This window comes from Mizuhopecten yessoensis, unplaced genomic scaffold (genome assembly GCF_002113885.1).
Source record: "Mizuhopecten yessoensis strain PY_sf001 unplaced genomic scaffold, ASM211388v2 scaffold9157, whole genome shotgun sequence".
NCBI lineage: Eukaryota > Metazoa > Mollusca > Bivalvia > Pectinida > Pectinidae > Mizuhopecten > Mizuhopecten yessoensis.
The window spans coordinates 790,799-812,414 of NW_018407907.1; the positions used below are offsets into that span (position 1 = coordinate 790,799).

The window sequence follows — 21,616 nt, forward strand, 5'->3', positions numbered from 1 at the left end:
GGCAGTAATTATGGGCGACTGACTACAAGAAAACTAGCATGTGGTGGCACTGCACACTTCATGCAATTTTCCTGCAAAGCATAATTCACATAGCTGCCATCTAAAAGCAGTTCATTACTTTAAACAAAGATAATTTAAACTAAAACGTTTTCTCACTTAGTTCCTTATCATTCACACACACCTACTAAATAAACAAATACAGATGTGTAACTTATTTCGAAAAAACCTAACCTGTCAAGGTAGACAGAACCACTGCACTGGTTAAAATTGCGTAGATTCCCTCTTCAGAAGAGCTGGATTTATTTTTTAAAGATTTGAGTATTCTCCCTCATTAACAGAAGAAAGAGTAGCATGAAATCATATACACACAACAAAATAACATAAAAAAAAGAGTTACTTCCCTTTAAAAGGTAATTACCTTTCATTTTGATTCAGTGTAACTACAAAATCTCATTTTAGTGACAACAACAAAAAATTGAAACATTGTACGACACAATAACCTTTATTCAAAATGGATGACTAAGAATGAAATGATTTCTAATAAATGTACTGCTGCAAATTGGCGAAAAATGTCGTTCCTGATGAATTTGTAACGGTTGAAGGGCACATGATAATGAAAGTTCGACCTTGTATTCAATGTCATGAATTTTAATATTCCAACGGTGTTTAGTAAAGATATATACACAAACTGTCAATGTCTATTCTCCCACACTGGTCACCAAAAAGTACTTTCCCAGCCACTGTCTGTTCTCCCACACTGGTCACCAAAAAGTACTTTCCCAGCCACTGTCTGTTCTCCCACACTGGTCAGCAAAAAGGACTTTCCCAGCCACTTATATCTTGCCTGCTTAGTTATAGATGAAGTTGAACCTGGAAAGACAGAAAATGAAAGACAATTTTAATATTATATAAAAACTTAAAAAAAAATATATTGCAACAATTGTGAAACAAGTTTTCTTACTTATATTAATCATGCTTGTTGTCCGGGATCGATGGAAGCATGCTGGAGTATCTTACTTATTCACTCCTGAAGACACATTTGAACTCTTCCAGTTCAAAGGCTGGAAAAGTTCATTAAGAAATTTCAGGGGTGAATGAGTTAATGTGAGAGGAAACCAGAGTACCTGAAGAAAAACCCATGTGGTCAGACAAGTGACCCAATACTTTGTCAAGTCTGAACGGCCGGAGTCGAACCCTGGCCGCCTTGGTGAACGGGGAGTGTGTTATCCACTGACCACCCATTTTAACTTTTGATGTAATCGCAACAGAGTCGAGCCTTGGATAAATGCATAGTATTTAAATATGTAACCATAATATGTTTCCATATATTGCAAAATCGAACATATTGACAAATTGTTTTGTTCACCTTAAAAATAAAGGAAGCCAGTGAATTGCATAATTGATTTTTTATCCCATTTTAAGTTCGACTGACTAGGTAGCTATATGTAGCACTCATTCATATGATGCCATTCAATGGAAGTCATTTAAATGTTATACAATGCACTTTTACCAAATAATGATGACAGAATTAAAAACACATTCAACTATTTTTCCATTCATTTACATCATATTTTCTGATAATTTTTCAGTCATGCAGTCAAAATCTAGATCACTTAGATGCTTGTCAGCATTTTACTATGTTTGGAAAGACAGGAGTGCATTCAAGCTTGCATTTGAAAAGGCACAGTCATGTCTTTGAATGATAAAATGTAGGGTAATGATTAATATATAGAAGGAAAAAATCACAGGAAGACGTTAATATTCTTTTATGGATCCTTGAGGTTACTTCAACTGTAATGTTACAATGCTCTATGCCAAATGCAGCAATTTTCTTTTGACTATTTTCTTACATTTAATTTTTTCTAATATTTTTTTTTATATATAAATTCTACAACTGATCATAATTTGATAATTTTAATGAAATCCTGTTACACTAGAACAAAACGAGATTTGAACGAGAATTAAACCTCAGAAGAGAAGATTCTTAAATAGTAACTGTACACAGTAACCTTCAAATTGTTCAACAGAAAGCCGTTTATTCACGACTCTCTACTTGATTGACATGATGTTTTGTGACTTCATTTTGCACTTTTGATCCCCTTTAGAGCCCTTGATCATCATCATATCAAAGTTCAATTCAAATTCTAAGAATGTAGATGGTCGTAAATAAGCGATTATTATAAATTCATCGTGTACTTCTGGTGATAGGAACAGAATTAAAAGACGAGGGAAATGGGGAAAGGCAAAATAACTGTTGACAAATGGCCGTAATTAGAAAATAATTTCAATCTTTTGACATCATTCAATATCATTTAGACTTGTGAACGAGGACCCGAGGGGCTTTATAGTAGTTAGCTCTAGTCAAAGCAGAGTAGCTATAAAGCCTGCTTGCGTGTCGTAGCGAGCTCCGTAGTCTACCAATAGTTTCTAGCTGTGGCCAAGGAGGATTAATTGTAGAAGTGATAAAACATGGATAAATATTTCATTGTAGAGTTTTATTGGCGTAGGAATGAAAATAGATTAGCTACAAAACAATTAATGCACAACAAATTCGAAAAAAACTGTTGGAAAGTTTATTGTTCAAATGGAAGCAGCCCGAAATGTCCCCACCTGTGCGAGAATCAGAGACGCTGACAGGCTCATAAATTTTGTAAAGACTCTGCTCGTTGCACAATACATTTCCAAGACAATTTCATGAAAACAGTATGAAGAACACAATTACCTCACATCAAAGTCCTGTAAAACTATCGCTGTAATGAGCACTGATGGGCATAAACCTCTTCCTGACAACCCATTACAACGTACTCAACAATTCGGACGACGTTTTCCAATATCACTTGGCAAGAGGCTTCATTGAGCTAGCCATTAAAATCACTCACCCTCGCTGGAAACGGGGTAAACAAAGATATAGGGAACAGACAAGGGACCCATGTAAGAACCGAAATAGTCGCATTAAACCGATGCCCAGTCTGCAGGTCCATCCCAGCATTGCGGGCCTGACCTTAAAACACTACTTTTTAATCAGTGTCCAGGGTTTGCATTTTCAAACGTTCTTGAAAGATTTTGCCACTTTCTGGTTCCTAACCCCCTTGAGAATTATAAACCGATTGCTATGTATGCGTTTCAGAAAGTTTATGTATGTTCTGATGATCTCAAAAAAACAACTTAATTGCTTTAATCTGAATTTCCCTCTCTTTTTCATGTTAGTTTCAGTTGGAAAAAAATATGCCAACCAATGACATTTTTTTTTAAAAATAACCCATTAGAAGAATACGTAACTGTTTTCTTATTCAAGACTTAAATCCTTATCTGATGAGCATAAAAATCAACCTATCGGGGCTTAATCGGATACCGTTTGTGGGAATGTCTCTCAAGTGGAGAATAGCAATATCTATTCAACAGCATAATGTGTTGAGCGTGGCAAGTGGAACAATCCTATCCAATTCATAATGAACAGAACAAGACCAATTCTGTTGAAATTCAAGTAAATAAAACCGTCTATTTTATATTTCATCTGTTTTTTAAGAACACCAAATGTTGTTTCTTCAAACACAATTTGAGACAAGAGACCTAAATGGCCTGTATTGCTCATGTGTTGCTCTATGCTGTTGAGCTGCTTCAAAGTTGGCCAAGGTCAAATTTATTTGAATATGCTTAAAACAAGAGACCCAAAGATCATGAAATGTTTCTGGTACAGTATATAAGTTCGTTTCTCGCCATTTTTGTTCTATACTTGCGTAATCTTGTGTACATTAGGGGATCAGTTAAATTTTATTGCAACATGATCTTGAAGGATTTGTTCTGAGCTAGGTTTTCCATTACCCATATGAGCATTCACAACATCCCTGACGAAAGGTTTGGAGTATACCAAGTTCTTCCTGATCCATCATTAATTAGCACATGTTTTTTCAGAAAAACAGCAATAACAAACTTCACATGCAATGACAAATGGCCCGGTGGCCTTTTTTCAGGAATGGTTCGGTTCATTTTTGTTTTATGCCCTATTAACAGTTTTGGTCATTTAAGGACATGTCAGGTTTTGGTGGAGAAGAAGGAAAACCGGTGTGCTCGGTGAAAAACCACTGACCTGTCGCTTGTACCTGGTGACTGGTCCCATTGAGTCAGGCTCAAAAACCCCTGACCCAGTAGTGGAAGGCTAGTGATCGAAACTGTAAGACACCTTAACCACCATAGGAACAATAAGGGACCAAGGGAATCTCGTACAGCCTGTTTCCTCATGGTGGCCAGGAAGCCATTTTGCTTTTTTAGATTTATCTTAAAATTGGAACAATTAGCACAAGTGCAGACTAGTTGGACCTTGCATACCAAGTTGCAACATGACTCTTTGAGTAGCTTTTGTGAAATAAGGGTTACAAAAATGGTTTTAAAAAAACACTGACACAGATCTAGACTAACTGACAAAGAATTGAAACTAGACCATGAATGAATTTTTTTTTGAACAGCCCACCATCTTATGATGGTAGGTTGAAAAGTTGAATCTAGATGGACACTGGATGGAAATCATATGCAAGCCAATGCTCAAAGTCACAACCATTTTATGGCAGGTGAGTGAAAAGGTTAAAATGTGAGAGTTGTAGCTATAAACATTGAAGGAAACCAAGGGTTTTTTTTTCTTTTTTTTCTTTTCTGTTGACAAAAAAACATGTATCGGAGAAAGTGTCAAAAGAAATTTGGTTTGATAAATAATGATGTTACAAAGACTACGATTAAAGGAACATGAAATGGTTCCACATTTGCAGTACCACAATTACACAGAGTATCAGCGGGATGTTTAATACCTGTTTGATCTAATCTGTTGCCCAAAACACGAGCTGGCTGGCAGTAATTGGTGCTTTATCTGTATACCGGTGAGTTACGCCTGTCACTGACCCCTTAGGGAGCCACAACATGACAGTGTACATGTACTAGCCCTTCAATCAATACAATTATCTCCCCTTGTTTCTGGCCTCCGGTGCATAGTTTATCATGCTAACCTTATCCACAATTACAGGTTGTGGTAAGGAAATCGGGGCACCCTGATCACTATACCACCTGATACATGCAGGACTTGATACCCTTCAACACATCATCTGATTTTAATCCTTCCTTTTAACGTTTCAAGAAACAAAATTCAATGTGCATTTTGACTTTTGTCTGTAAAAAACGCAGTTCTAGGGGTAATTTTTTTTTAAATCCAGTTTGAACACGTTGATCTACATTGACTGATGGCAACCTGTTCAGATTTAATGTATTTCAGGGAAAACAAGACAGTGAGAAATCAACAACCCCTACGAGTGCTTAGAATAGTCCATCTTATTTTCCGTTAAATTAAATCAACAGACAGTTCTCCTGGCATCTAGAATTGAAATTTAAGTTAACTCTTTTTTGCTACCATATAAAAAAAAAATGAAATCCAACCTGCATTATTGCAAAAGAAGTGTTTTTTTTATACCTTTCAAATGAAAATTTCGATCAAATTTTTAAAATATATTCTGAAGTAAACAAAAGAAAAGTCCGATGTTTAGTCTAATATTGCCCTAGAGACAACCGCTAGTGAGTGACCCATTCTCAGTCTTATGATTTCTCAGGGCTTCTTTCTTCTCTCATATACAACCTGTCTGTAACATCTACCTGTCTATAAAAACCAATTGTCTGTAAAGACCACCTTACTATACAGACTTCCTGTTTACAAAGACCAAAAAATATGTTTATAAGGATCACCTGTCTATTAAGACCATATGTTTATAAAAAGAAAACACCTGTTTTACACGGCAAAGTAATGCAAGGCAATCCATAGTCCCCCACCTATACCGATTTATAATGTTTTTTTAACAAACAGTACACTTATGTCAGGAAGCATAGGTCACAGTGAGGTCATAGTGACCTACTTCTTGCACTCCGCCATCCAAGGATGTACTTGTACACCAAATCTGGTTACTCTAGGGGAATAGCTTGTATAGAAGATATGCCCCAGACAAACCTTTTTCAAAAGTAAAGGTCAAAGGTCAATTAAGTCATATGTCAAAGTGATCTAATTTTTGCACTCTGCACTCCGCCATCCCAAGATGTCCTTGTACACCAAAGCTAATTACTCCAGGTGAAACAGTATAGAAGATTTGTCCTGTACAAACTTCTCGGACAGAAGAACTGAAGGAGGGACTGAAAGCCGAATGTAACATGTTAAGCACTTGCGGTTCACCAAGGTGGCCGGGGTTCGATTTCCTGATCGGACATGAAAAAGTACGGGTCACCTGCCCTACCACAGGGGTACAAATTTTCTTCAAGTGGGGGCTTTGTACTCACAAAGCATTGCCATTTCTACTAATCGCCAATACTTCGTTCTTCCAAATTGGCTTTCTTATATAATTCCTATATAAGTGCCCCCAAATAATTAAATATTCCTACATATTCATTGTCTGAGCCCATTAGCTCATCTCTCATCTATAAATAGGCTGGATAAACCGGGTCATGACTGTCTGGTTGGCAGCACTCGCTCCAATCATCTCTCCTCCCTGCAACTTAAGTTTCCTCTGGTCTCAGGCTCCGCCATGGTCATGAAACTTCAAGTAGGTAACAGCCCTACTTTCCCCAGTAGGTAACAGCCCTACTGCCACAGTCATGACCATCTCCAGCCTAGTCTTACATGTATATTTCTTGGGGGTACTCGTGCATTTGTCGCCCCCCATTTGCCAAAAGATATTAGATGAAGTAGCATATTATCATTACATAATAAAGCTGTCAAACCTCATACCATTGTTGTTGTTTTCTTTAAATCAAGTACTTTGGCTTCCTCCCACATTATGATTGACCCCCACATGCTAACACCTGGGCCAACAAGAATGATTGCTATAAGTTAGAAATACTTGTTTCATAATTGTTGTTAAGTAAATAAAGTTTATACTTACTATATTTAATACAGTAAAAAAAATTCTCTTGAATATGGCAAACCTCCCAAAAAAGTGTGATTGACAGACAGACAGATCCCCAATTCATATATAGTTTATTCTGGTAGTAAAAGGAAGGGAACTTAATGAACGCCCTCAAATTGGTTTGAGTGTATTTTCTCCTTACCTTTCTTCGGTTATTTGCTCTGAAATTGCTATTAATCAATTTGTAACAAACCAGACAGAGCCTAAATTTGTAACAAGACATACAGTGATTTTGTTTATACTGTGTCTGTTTCCAGAAAATAGTATTTAAAATTTTACAATTATTTTTTTGGACCTTCTTTTACGCAGTCCATGCGAAATATGCCGGTCTGACGTGCATGTCCGGTAAAAAAATCCTGCCGATCCGGCAATTACTGTCATAATTCCGGACCCATGTTCGGTGTACGTTTCTTCTGCGGTTATGTTGTTAACTCGCTGTGTACTATATATAGACATTTGATTGGACCTTGAATCTTGGTTTCAGACAATATGTCATAAATTTTCTGTCCCGATGAGTTCAATTTTTTTAAGAGTCTATAACAATTTGGACTAAGTTGATTAGCCTGCTGGTGGATGATGATGCTGTCCACAGGATCCATTAAAGCATGGAACGACAAAAATCAAGTTTTTCTGAATTAACTGAAAGGCATAGCCTACATCCTTACCCCTTTCACCACTGTAGACCATAATGGATTCATCCAGATCAATGCATGGTAGAGTCTACTAAAGTTACATAGGAGTGAAAGGGTTAAGTGAAATAAAACAACATATATATCAAACATCCATTACACATAAATGTACAATATTTATCAATCATGGACTTTTAGTGAGGTGAATATGTGATTATATGCACCTGAGAAAGTGATATTGACCGATATGAAGTCAAAGTCAATGTCTGTTGTCACTTTCCTTCGATCTTCATAACCACATGTTAACCGAAATAAAAACCTTAATTTTTATATTAGACGCTAAATAATGTCTGAACCATTTAAAGCAAGATAAAATGTATGAAAAAAATTGTACGTACATGAATATATATTCTTAATCTGAATAAATATGTATTATTTAACACAGTATAACAAAGATATCACTTTACCCCGTTTTCTACCTCGCTTTAATTGGTTTCTTAACAAAATAGTGTTTCAATCAGTTCCAATCTAAAACCACATTATTTCAGGACTCAGATACACTTTGATTAAGAACAGATTCAACTTGAAGTATGGCAAGTACATTTTGTAAATGAAGAACGACAGTCTACAGGAAGTTAGGACCAGATATTTCATAACCTTGACTCCGTAAATATGTCAAAGAATCTCTCTATTCAGAACATTTTGTGACAAGTACAAACCAACAATCACGCTGAGTATAAATTGTGAACCGACGAAAGTCCCTAATTACTTCAATATAAAAGTGAATAAAAATAATTTTCAGTAAATCTTAAAGTACACACGGCCAATATGATATCGTCACATTAACTCCAGGAGTCCTCAAAATTTATATCCCAGTTATAGAGTTAAAAAATTCATCACCTTACACCGAGGATAGAGAACTTCGGCAAAAATAATGATACTCTGTAAGATAGATATATTAAAACACGAAATAAATCTCCGAACAATTTCCCGAGCCAAAGAACTATAACCTTAAAGAATCTATTGTGATTGGTTTAGAATAATGAAATTTGGACGAAATTGTAATCCGCGGGGCCGTGGCGGATATATGCTGGTACCTTACACCCTGTTGGCATCGCGCAAGGGTGCGCAATCAACCAGTACACAGTCACCAAACTCATGAATAATGGCGCTGCCAAGAAAAGCGACCAAGTTTATGACCCGCTAAAGCAGTATTAATACTCCTTTCACCCCTTTTAGCCTGACACCACAGTAATTCTTCCAATCTGGTTCAATGAAAATATGGCCTGTTTCAGCACATTCATTTTTCACGCTAACATGTACCTATCCATTATTCATTGGCTAAAATTACAAAATCAACACTCGCGTCGTCGGCCATCATTGGCTCGCCGGGGCGCCGCATGATTACCGGTATATAAGGCTTCTCGACATTTTACTGCCGTAACCTGCTGCAGAATTTTCGCCCATTCCTATATCTTTGCTCGATTTTAAATCTGAACATTTGTCGGTGAAATTTATTATCTTCTCAAATTATAGGAACTTCTATATGTTAATATTCATAATATGATCTTGCACCTTGAATCAACTCGCAATAAGATTTTTTTTCTTGAAACTTCAAATAAAGATAGCATTAATATCTTAAACCATCATGATAGTATAAGATCTGTGTCTTGAACCAATATGGCTCCATTTCTTGAAACTTCAGACGATATAACATTTCTATCAAAAACAATCATGGCAGTGTAAGTTCTTCATCTTGTCGACCGTCATTGCGTTGGTTATCATGATGAAGTTTAGATCTTCAACCCTTAGAGTAAAATTTGATCTTGAACCACCCATGGTCACATCTTGTATATCAGGAATAATCCACATAAAAATATGAGTGTAAATTTTGTTTCCCTACCACGAAAATTTCCACATTCACTGTGAGAAGAAATAATAACGAGAAATGTATAATTAATTTGCCTATTGGCAATTAATAAAACAGGTTGCAAGACAGTTTCCAGTCTTCAATGTATGCAGAAAACCTAGACCAAATCAACGATTTTCTCATAAAAAATATCACCATAAAATCTATCGCACAATCAAATTGTTCACCGGAGGTTTTCCCACAACAACAAAAAATAGTATTTCCTTTCACTGAAATGTCAGACCTTTTTTCGCCGTGTTGCACTAGAAGAGCATATCACCTGGGGTTCTGTGAAGATTTTTTAACGCTATTCATCTACGAAACGGTGTCCTCAACATTTTGATGTGGTACAAATTTACTTACAACTTTTTATCAAACATTCTTTTGTTTGGCTGATTAAACTAAACGTCGCCAACACATGTACACACCTCTTTACGCCTCTTCAATGTTAAATGAGATGAAAAAGTCAACAGGCAAAATATACATATCTAGTTAGCAGAATTGGCAAGTACATATTAGCAACATGTGAAATCATTTGTTTTCAGATGTGGGGAAGTGAAAATTTATATGGGCGAAAATTTTAATATAACGAGTTATAGAAATCATACTGTACGTCTGTCTGGTGGTAGCATATTTCAATAGTACCCGGTATCGTATTTTGTAGCTTAACTCATTCAGTGATTCACCGCTACATTTTCAAAATGGACTTGCCCAGTCTTTGAATTGGTATTAGGTTCAAATGTGACTTTAGGGGTGAATATAGGTTAAAGGCACAGTGAGCATCACTTTGAGTTGTAAATAAAACCATCTACCCCGACAACTTTTCTTTCATTAATTAATCAGCTGTAAAATAATTAATCAAAAGCTATCATCATGCCAGAAAAAAATGAGCAGTTGCAAATAATTAGTTACAATATTTGGCAGTGGTACAGGGATATTTAAATTTATGTTTATTTAGTGGTAATTTACAACTCAGAGACTGTCAAGGTTTTTTTATTACGGTTTAATGTCTGTGTGAGTTAGTATAGAAAATATCAATTTAATAAATTTCAAAACTTTCAAACACTTGTAACTAAAAAAAAAAATCAACTATATTTTCATCAAGAAAAACACAAAACTTAAATTATTCTAAAGTTAAACTCAATTTTTTTTTATCAATTAGAGATTGATTATTAAAGCAGCTGACTGTTAAAATGAAACTCATCCCATCATATAGCCTTGTACCTTAGGATGCTCAGTAGTTCAAACCCATTGAAAATGCTTTAACTAACATTCACCCCTGAAGACACATTTGAACTCCTCCAATTCAAAGGTTGGGATATTTCATTATGAAATTTCAGGGGTGAATGATCGAGTTCACTTACCTCAATGACGATGAGTGTTTACATGAACATGCTACAATTATACGAAATTTGTGTAATTTTTAACTTAAATTCTCATCAAGGATACGGAGGCAGGAATCTTGGAAAATGTCAACATACTTTAATCCTCACATAATCATTTTTTGAACGTTAACTGATAAAATTATCTTATCTCTGCGGTCTTTAGAAGGACTATAAACTTGCAATATTTCTCAAACATTGAGAAATTGATACTGATTGCCCCACCTGTTTTTATGTTTAGCAGGTGTGATGCATGTGGTTTTAAACTCCTGCATAACCAGCTGACCCACAGTCAAAAGAAAGGGTGAAAGTGTATCTAGCATTTTATCTACCTGTAATAAGAAGGCACACCCAATATATAGTTATTTGAATAAAAAAAAAATCCACATTTATTTTAGGAAAAAGAAAACCTGACATTATACAGTAAGAGGATTTTTACGCTATGTGTAATCTTTTAAATCACACAAACAATTTTTCTTTTTTTAAATTAAAAATACTTCATAACTTTCGATGAATATTATTAAATCATAAAAATTGAACAGGCAAAGCAAGGGTGGTTGAGTGGTGCAGTGGATAGCCAACTTGCCTTTCACCAAGGCTATAGGGTGACATGAACAGTTATGGAGTCACCAAACTTAACTCCTGACCACCAGGGTACTATATGGTTCCTCCCATAGTAAGACCCATGTGTGCTAGCATCCGGGTCACAAAGAGTGATTTATATAAGTTGAAATAACTTGTTTCATATAGTTGTTGTAAAATAAATTAAGTTTATATTTTATAAAGAAGAGAGGAATGGGACATCAACTGGGATATAGCCTATTTTAGGCTGTAATTTAACACATGCCAAAGGAAATCAATGAACAGTGACTACATTAAGCAGGTACATGAAGTTATCATCTTATCTGCAGTATTGAGATATTATACAATGGTTATGTTCAAATTAAAACTTTTGCAAATGTTGGGCTTCAATAGAATTAGTTAAGTCATGTTTGACCTGCTTTATCCGACAGCTACTGTAAAAATCTGATTTTTTCATCCGAGGGCGTAAAGGACTTGGGGCGTTAGGGGTCAGTTTTAGCCTCACGAAAAGTCAAAATTTCATCTTGAATTTATTTACCAATTTCAGTTATAAACATCATATTGATTAATTGGGGCTATCTTTCTTGGTGTTATTTTTTTTCGATGTGCATGCGTAGATGTGTTACCATAGCAACAAAATCGCGTTGCTATGCAGAAATAGCCAAAACATGGTGTTTTGGGACTGTTGGCATGCCGAAATGAAAGCCTGCGCACGTGACAAACAAAAATTCCTTTCTGTGAATGGACACTAGTTTGACAATGTTTAAGCATGCCAAATTTTATTTTGTTTGTTGCATGCGCAGGCTTTCAAAATTAAATAAATGTTGAATTAATTTCCTTCAAAATGGTCAATTTTCAATCAAATAACGTACATCAGACGATATTATAGCATTTTATCGTGAAAATGCGGGTTAATGGCTCTCTTTGTGATGCCATATCTTCTAAACTAGTGGTCAAATAAATTTCATATTTCATAATTATATACTTCGTTTATTCAAGATTAAGAATAAAACAACTTATTCATAATCCAAGATGAGGCCGGAAATGGTCCTTAACGCCCCTAGTCCTTTCGTGGTTTCCCAAAAAGATACCATTTTATGGGTACATGAGTTAATCGTGGATAACAACTTTGTTTGTTTGTTTGTTGTTTGTTCTTATTTTACGTCCTATTAACAGCTGTGGTCATTTAAGGACGTGCCAGGTTTGCTGGTGGAGGAAAGCCAGAGTTCCCAAAGAAAAACCACCGACCTACGGCCAGTACCTGGCAACTGCCCCATGAAGTAGGTTTCGAACCCACGACCCAGTGGTGGAGGGCTAGTGGAAGCAGAATGGCAGACGCCTTAACCACTTACCCACTCAAACGGAGAATTGCTTTATGTCAAACCTGTAGTTACTTATCGAACCTATCAATTTGTGGATGAAGACCCCTCAAAAATAAATGATTTCACAGTTAATTAAAATGCTTAAATTGTTTGAACGCTTTGGATACATATCATACACCACTATATGGCTTAGATTGACTCCATTCTATACATATCATACAGCACTACATGGCTTAGATCGACTCCATTCTATACATATCATACAGCACTATAAGTGGCTGAGATCGACTCTATTCTATACATGTCATACAGCCCTACATGGCTTAGATCGACTCCATTCTACACATATCATACAGCACTATACGGCCTAGATCGTCTCCATTCTATACATATCATACAGCACTATACGGCTTAGATCGACTCCATTCTATACATATCATACAGCACTATAATTGGCTTAGATCGACTCTATTCTATACATGTCATACAGCACTACATGGCTTAGATCGACTCCATTCTATACATATCATACAGCACTATATGGCCTAGATTGACTCCATTCTATACATATCATACAGCACTACATGGCCTAGATCGACTCCATTCTATACATATCATACAGCCCTATATGGCTTAAATCGACTCCATTCTATACATATCATACAGCACTATATGGCTTAGATCGACTCCATTCTATACATATCATACAGCACTAGCTATATGGCTTAGATCGACTTCATTCTATACATATCATACAGCACTATATGGCTTAGATCGACTCCATTCTATACATGTCATACAGCACTATATGGCCTAGATCGACTCCATTCTATACATATCATACAGCACTATATGGCTTAGATCGACTCCATTCTTACATGCCACAACACCTTTTGCCACAGTGAAAGCGACAGAAATGTCTGAAATCAGAGCTTTATTATAAAATATTTAGAGGTCGATGTCCCTATATATATCTCCTGTAGCCTAGATACATTCTGAACTTGAGAAATTTACGAGAGTTTTCTTGTGGTTTTTTTAACAATGTCTAACAGTTGATCCATAAATTTCATAAGAGTGTTCGAAATTGTCGAAGATAGTAACAGGTCTGGAAGAGTCCTTCGACTGCTGATGTAACCAAAGGTAGCAGAGCCGCCGTAATAAACCTGGTCCTTTGATTTGAGGGAAGCCATACCATGTAAATCATTGCATAAAGTGTTTGTATTTTATCAGGGACAAAAATTCAAGCGATTCGGATAAACCAATCTTCATGATGCGGGAAGGTTTGGGCAAAACAGAATCAATTTTCTTCAATGAAATTATTATAAGTCAAAATATGTCTTTAAATCATAGCATATTTCAATAAGAAATATAAATTTTTGTAGTAATATTAAAACACATTTCTAAACAACATTGGTGGTTATGAATGAAATTTAACAAATTTATCAATGTAATCTTGCATGAAAGAATTTTTTTCAATGGGGGGATTTTAAGACCACAAGCTCTAGTAAGGCTGATGATTATGATCATATAACAGCAGATTTATAATTACCAGGTAGTTTGAAATTTCAGTGCATCAGCTTTACGAAGATTTAATAAAATTTTGTAATATCAAAAATTGTTTCTGACATGTTCTTAATCCACTTTTCTACGGCATCAGTTCATTAGCTACAGTCAGATTTTGTGCGTGACAGATATTGTGCTACACCATAAAATATTCCAGTACCAGTATGTTTTAGATTATTAATTGAGCAAAAAAAAATATCAAAAATTTCAATGTTCCTTTCAGATACCGCAATGACAATATAAATGAAGACTTTTTTTTCTCTGTTCCTATTGACAAAGGTTTTTCAGGCCCCCCCCCCCCTCCCCCTTTAATAAGTTGGCAACTCTGATGTACTTTTGATAAGAAATGTACTTCTATTAATTCAATCACAATAAATACTTGATTTAAAAACCTATAATGTCATTTTATTTGCCATTAGCATTAGATTGTATTGGTCATATAAGTTGAATGTCCGGATTAGACGGTTGTGTACTTCGAATGCAGCGCGTGTGGACAGAGGCTATTGTCAAAACTCGTAGGCTATCTTCAGCCCCATTGGCCGCTAACAATACCCCGAAAACAAACAAAAACTTCATGAAAGCAGGTGGCTAACTCAAGAACCCATCACTTCAAGTGTCTAAATCAGTATGTGTCCGATTTCTATATAATTCTCATTCATAATTCGCTCAATGTGAAATGTTTGCCTTTTCTTTTATCTGTTTCTGCAATTCTAATAAGCAGCATGCATACTCAAATTGAGCAGCGATAGTATTTAGCGACAAAGACATGTATATTGTGGGGTGCCTTTTTCGTGAATGCCTTAAACAAAATGGAATAAATTCAAAATGTAATTTACAGAATAATAGATACGCCACAATAGAAATATCGAAGAAGAAGAAAAAGCAGGTGGCCAATTGCAGAAAAAAATATCATTTCATTTATTGATCGGCAGAGTAAAGAAAAGAAATAATTTATATTATTGAATACAAAAAACATTTCATGCATTCCAAATTGAAACTTGAGTTTTCTAAAGACGATATTTCAAATGAGATAGCCCTTTTATCTGGCAAAAGTACATCTCGGGACATCTTCCTGCTAAAGGTTTATTAAGGCAATCTTCATCTGAAATGGCATTTGAGGACAAGCTCGCTCATCAAACAGGCCATTTAAGGTCAAATTTATCAGAAAGGTCGAATCGGGACAGCTCCAGTCGACCAGTAAACGTCAATTACACACAAGTCTTAATGCTATAATTTATCAGAGACTACAAGGGACAAACGCAGATTAACTTAACAGAAAGATATATAAACTAAATGTGGTAAATATATTATACACAACAGACATGTCTAGCTCCAAAATTCTATTAAATATTTAATTGATCCAATTAAAGCCAAACTTGAAGTACAAAATGTTCAATTAGTAACCTCATGGTACACATTCCGGTCCCAACAAAAAGATTACAATTTTAATGATCTTGCACCTAGAATTCTTTAAGTTGAGATCAATTTTTTTTTACAAATAAATTGGCGTGAATAAGATTATGCTTAATATATATACTTTTTTGCTGGCTACATTTCAATCTCAATGGCTTACATTCTGTTAAATTAAATTAAATATTAAATTAAATTAAATATCATAAAATTATTTTAATGAATTTTTGCTAAGATCCAAGAAAGTAATCAACAATGAAATATATATCTATGATGTCTACTTGTTGACACCAAAGCAACCCTAACATTGTTCAACCCCTACAATGTTTACTTGTTGACAGAACAACCTAACTCTAAGATGTTTAATTGTTGACAAAACAACCTTTACAATGTTTACTTGTTGACATAACAACCTCTTCAATGTTTACTTGTTGACAAAACAACCTCTTCAATGTTTACTTGTTGACATAACCTTAACAATGTTTACTTGTTGACATAACAACCTCTTCAATGTTTACTTGTTGACATAACAACCTCTACAATGTTTACTTGTTGACATAACACCCTTTTCAATGTTTACTTGTTGACATAACAAACTCTTCAATGTTTACTTGTTGACATCACAACCTTTTCAATGTTTACTTGTTGACATAACAACCTCTACAATGTTTACTTGTTGACAAAACAACCTCTACAATGTTTACTTGTTGACATAACAACCACTTCAATGTTTACTTGTTGACAAAACACCCTCTTCAATGTTTACTTGTTGACAAAACATCCCCTACAATGTTTACTTGTTGACATAACAACCTCTCCAATGTTTACTTGTTGACAAAACAACCTCTACAATGTTTACTTGTTGACATAACACCCTTTTCAATGTTTACTTGTTGACATAACAACCTCCTCAATGTTTACTTGTTGACAAAACAACCTCTTCACTGTTTACTTGTTGACATAACAACCTCTCCAATGTTTACTTGTTGACAAAACAACCTCTACAATGTTTACTTGTTGACAAAACAACCTCTTCAATGTTTACTTGTTGCCAAAACAACCTATTCAATGTTTACTTGTTAAGATAACAACCTCTTCAATGTTTACTTGTCGACAAAACAACCGCTTCAATGTTTACTTGTTGACATAACAACCTCTCCAATGTTTACTTGTTGACAAAACAACCTCTTCAATGTTTACTTGTTGATAAAACAACCTCTTCAATGTTTACTTGTTGCCAAAACAACCTATTCAATGTTTACTTGTTAAGATAACAACCTCTTCAATGTTTACTTGTTGCCAAAACAACCTATTCAATGTTTACTTGTTAAGATAACAACCTCTTCAATGTTTACTTGTTAACATAACAACCTCTTCAATGTTTACTTGTCGACAAAACAACCGCTTCAATGTTTACTTGTTGACATAACACCCTTTTCAATGTTTACTTGTTGACATAACAACCACTTCAATGTTTACTTGTTGACAAAACAACCTCTACAATGTTTACTTGTTGACAAAACAACCTCTACAATGTTTACTTGTTGACATAACACCCTTTTCAATGTTTACTTGTTGACATAACAACCTCCTCAATGTTTACTTGTTTACAAAACATCCTCTTCAATGTTTACTTGTTGACATAACCTTAACAATGTTTACTTGTTGACATAAAAACCTCTTCAATGTTTACTTGTTGACAGAACAACCTAACTCTAAGATGTTTAATTGTTGACAAAACAACCTTTACAATGTTTACTTGTTGACATAACAACCACTTCAATGTTTACTTGTTGACAAAACATCCCCTACAATGTTTACTTGTTGACATAACAACCTCCTCAATGTTTACTTGTTTACAAAACATCCTCTTCAATGTTTACTTGTTGACATAACCTTAACAATGTTTACTTGTTGACATAACAACCTTTTCAATGTTTTCTTGTTGACATAACAACCTCTTCAATGTTTACTTGTTGACAAAACAACTCCTACAATGTTTACTTGTTGACATCAACTTACTTCCTTCATTGTTAGCTTCAATCAGTCTATCCCAAACATTCTCCCCGCATTGTTAGCTTGAAGCTCTCTATTACAAACATTCTCCCCTTATTGTTAGCTTTATATAAGTTTATCCCAAACATTCACCCTGCATTGTTAGTTTTATATAGGACTATCCCAAACATTCTCCCCGCATTGTTAGCTTTATATAGGTCTATCCCAAACATTCTCCCTGCATTGTTAGCTTTATATAGGTCTATCCCAAACATTCACCCTGCATTGTTAGCTTTATATAGGTCTATCCCAAACAACCTCCCCGCATTGTTAGCTTTATATAGGTCTATCCCAAACGTTCTCCCTGCATTGTTAGCTTTATATAGGTCTATCACAAACATTCACCCCACATTTTTAGCTTTATGTAGGTATATCCCAAACATTCACCCCGCATTGTTAGCTTTATATAGGTCTATCCCAAACATTCACCCTGCATTGTTAGCTTTATATAGGTCTATCCCAAACATTCACCCTGCATTGTTAGTTTTATATAGGTCTATCACAAACATTCACCCTGCATTGTTAGCTTTATATAGGTCTATCCCAAACATTCTCCCCGCATTGTTAGCTTTATGTAGGTATATCCCAAACATTCACCCGGCATTGTTAGCTTTATATAGGTCTATCCCAAACATTCACCCTGCATTGTTAGCTTGGCGCAGTCAAAAATAGTCATCCTGCATTGTTATATCTTTCATGATCACACATGCATTGTCAACTTTTAAAACAGTGTGTCATTTTTTAACTGAGGGATACACAGTCCTATATATTTTTTCAAATACTCTCTACAGGTAAAATCATTGGAACCATGAATATTTTAAAATAACTTTTCTTCCTTAATTACAACTGTAATATCACATGCACAAAACAACATGATGAATATATATATTAACAGAAAAATGAGCAATGATTTTTTTTTTACAGATATTGAAGGAGAGTTTACATTTGTGTGCAAAGATAAAGGGGTTGTATTTATAGCTTGCTCGTCGGGATTAATCCTTACGAGTTATCAGAAAGTTCCACTGCACCATGTAACTACTTTTTCTTCCGCGTAGTCCCATGAATTATTTTGTACGATACTCCGTGTATCACAATTACCGCACAACATTAGCCCCGGATCGCGAAAAAAACCTGTGGAGGTCGGTTCACACTGTTGATCACTACGGCGATACATCATGACGGCCTCTCGCTTGATTTCGTTACAATTCCTTTCCACCTTACTCAATTTGTATTGTGTTCATGGGGCAATGAATCTTGATAGTTTGTGCGTTAAGAAAAATGGCAAACCTTGAGTCAAACTTAACTTGGACAGATAAAATAAAGCCGCGGTACCTGGCGGAAATTGTCCCTAATGGATACAAATTCGCAAAGCAAACAAACTGATTGAGCTTTAATTACGTTCTCCCAATAGCGCGACATATTTCTAATGTCTGAAGATCTAGATGTATGTGTTTGCACATTGAATTTAGGTCTAAGAGGGCGTCAGAGTGTTCTACAGTGAGCGGCAACTGAAGCAATTACCTGTTCCCGAGGGGGTCTAAATTCCTTTTGGGTGCTGTAAAATTTATGATTGTTTGCAGCTTTCCGAGTTCATTATCAGATTTAACCTTATCTGCAACAGTTCCACCAAAACTCCGATAATCGTACACATTTCGAAATCCATCGTAATATTTCCGTACCAACGTCATCACCACCGTCACTGAGTGGATTGTAAACAGTGTAGGTTGGGTTGACTTTTACAAAGATAAATATGAACGATCAGGTGAAGCAGTGGTAGCTTACGCACTCACCTTTGCCAAGACAGCCAGGGTTTGATTCCCTAAACTGATTTGATGAAGTGTTTGGTCACCGCGCAGTGCTCGATCACCCATGCAGGTTTTCTCTAGATACTTAAGTGTCCATATTAGGACCTACTGCACGCTTATACATCCCAGCCAACGAAAGTGATTAAATATAAGCTGGTATTTGTTTTTATATACAGTAATTATTTTTTAAATATATACTTTTTTGTTATATTAAAAGGAAAAGATTGATACAAACTGTATAGCTCAGCCGCATACATGGACCATACATGTGCTAACTAAATTTGCAAACAGGAATGGTCGCCAGAAATTAGCTTAAATATCCCTTGTGTGTACTAAGAACCATAGTAATAGTTTTATATTTCGAGATTGTTTTTCAAAAACGGGGAAATATTAGCCTCAGTTTAATGTAATTTACCATAAGTAGGAACATTAATGTACACAATATGGCAGACATGAGCAGGCAAAATAAAAAGATTGAAATTAACATCAGGCTAATATGGGTTTTAGGGGTGAAGGACTATTTAACTGCCTGTAAGAAAAGTTCCTATATCAAGTATTATGAATGAAAAAATTGTGTCACATGTGTTTATTTGGTTTCGTTTAACGTCCTATTAACAGCTAAGGTCATTGAAGGAGGCGTCTCCACGTGTGTAGTGTACGCGTGCTTGCGTGTGTATATGCAGGAGACAGGGTGTGTTTGTGTGCTTGCCTCCTAATGTGATAGCATGGATCTGATGCAGACTTTGTAGTGTTATCTCACCGAAATGCCATGCCGAAGGCACCAAGCACAGCATTCTGCCAGGTCACATTATACTGACAACGGGTGTGTCTGTGTCAATGGTCTATTAAATAAATCAGCAAAACAAGGCTAGACAGATATTTCTAGCGGTAAACGTTTCGGCCAAAAAATTTCGTCTTTCGAAAACTCATGGTTACTTAACACTCAGGCTACTAAATTTTAAAAGTGGGAAAACATTGAATGTCAAATTCTCAAGTCAATCAGATACATCTGTCTCAAACAGGGATGGATTATAAGCAAAACCAAATATCAAAAGATTGCTACCACCATGGTCTGATCGAAAAATCAGTTTAAAGTTATATAATCAGCAATATCCTGCATTGACATTTATATTAAGGATCCTTGTCCCACTGCAAAGTGTTTATTCTAGTATACTGTAACCTCCCCTTACCTCTGTTTGGATATAACTGTAGCACAATCGGGCCAGGTCACTTCCGCTGATTACGTAGCTCAATCAGATAGAGCGATAGTACATGAATATGAAGTGCAGGGTTCGAATCCCGCTCTAGCTCCGCTGTTTTTTTTATTTTCAGACAACTGTTGTTGATTATATTTTGTTTATTTCATCTTTAATATTTCTCATAAAAGTCGCGTAAAGCATGGTTTTCTTTTCAGAAATTATTGATCAAAGCTACAGTCATGCTTGAAAAAACAATTCCCCACACTTTTTAAAGTTTTACAGTTTTTGGCAGTGGTACAGGGATCTTTAAAGCCCAAGAGTCATGCACCTTTAAGTCTTCTCCGAGACTGTACCAGCATATGGTGCTAGATTTTACCACAATTTCTTATATTAGACCTCAGCCATATTTTCTTTTTTTGTCCTGAAGACACGATGTTGACAGAAGAGAAAAATTAAATCCCCAATTTTCATTGTGGAGTTAAGTATTCTCTATATTCTCTATTATATTTCCAAGTTATTAAAAACAAGAGGCCCATGGGCCTTAACGGTCACCTGATATATTTATACAGAGAGTTGATTTCGTTTTTAACATGAACAGAAATATTATTCAAAGTGACAAAAAGCAATAAAACCACCTTATTCAATATCAAGCATACAGATTTCAGACTAAAAAGGATTTGAAACTAGCACCTCTGATTCTAAACAAGGAAAATGAAGAAATTTTAGCACACTGACTCCCTTGAGCCCCACCCTACAGCCCTTGGGGGTAGGGCTGGCTCAAAATTTTCAAAGTATCAAACTGTCAACTCAAGGTTATAATTCCAATCAAGT

General features: G+C 35.5%; 1 protein-coding gene across 1 annotated transcript in view; it reads right to left on the reverse strand.

The window, feature by feature from the left end:
* Positions 1 to 481: 481 nt before the first annotated feature.
* LOC110457491 (cleavage and polyadenylation specificity factor subunit 5-like) overlaps positions 482 to 21,616 on the reverse strand; it is a 62,562-nt gene continuing 41,427 nt past the window's right edge. The window contains exon 7 of the mRNA XM_021508798.1: positions 482 to 870. Coding sequence (XP_021364473.1) covers positions 849 to 870 — 22 coding nt within the window. The 3' untranslated portion in view covers positions 482 to 848. The remainder of the gene's footprint in view (positions 871 to 21,616) is intronic.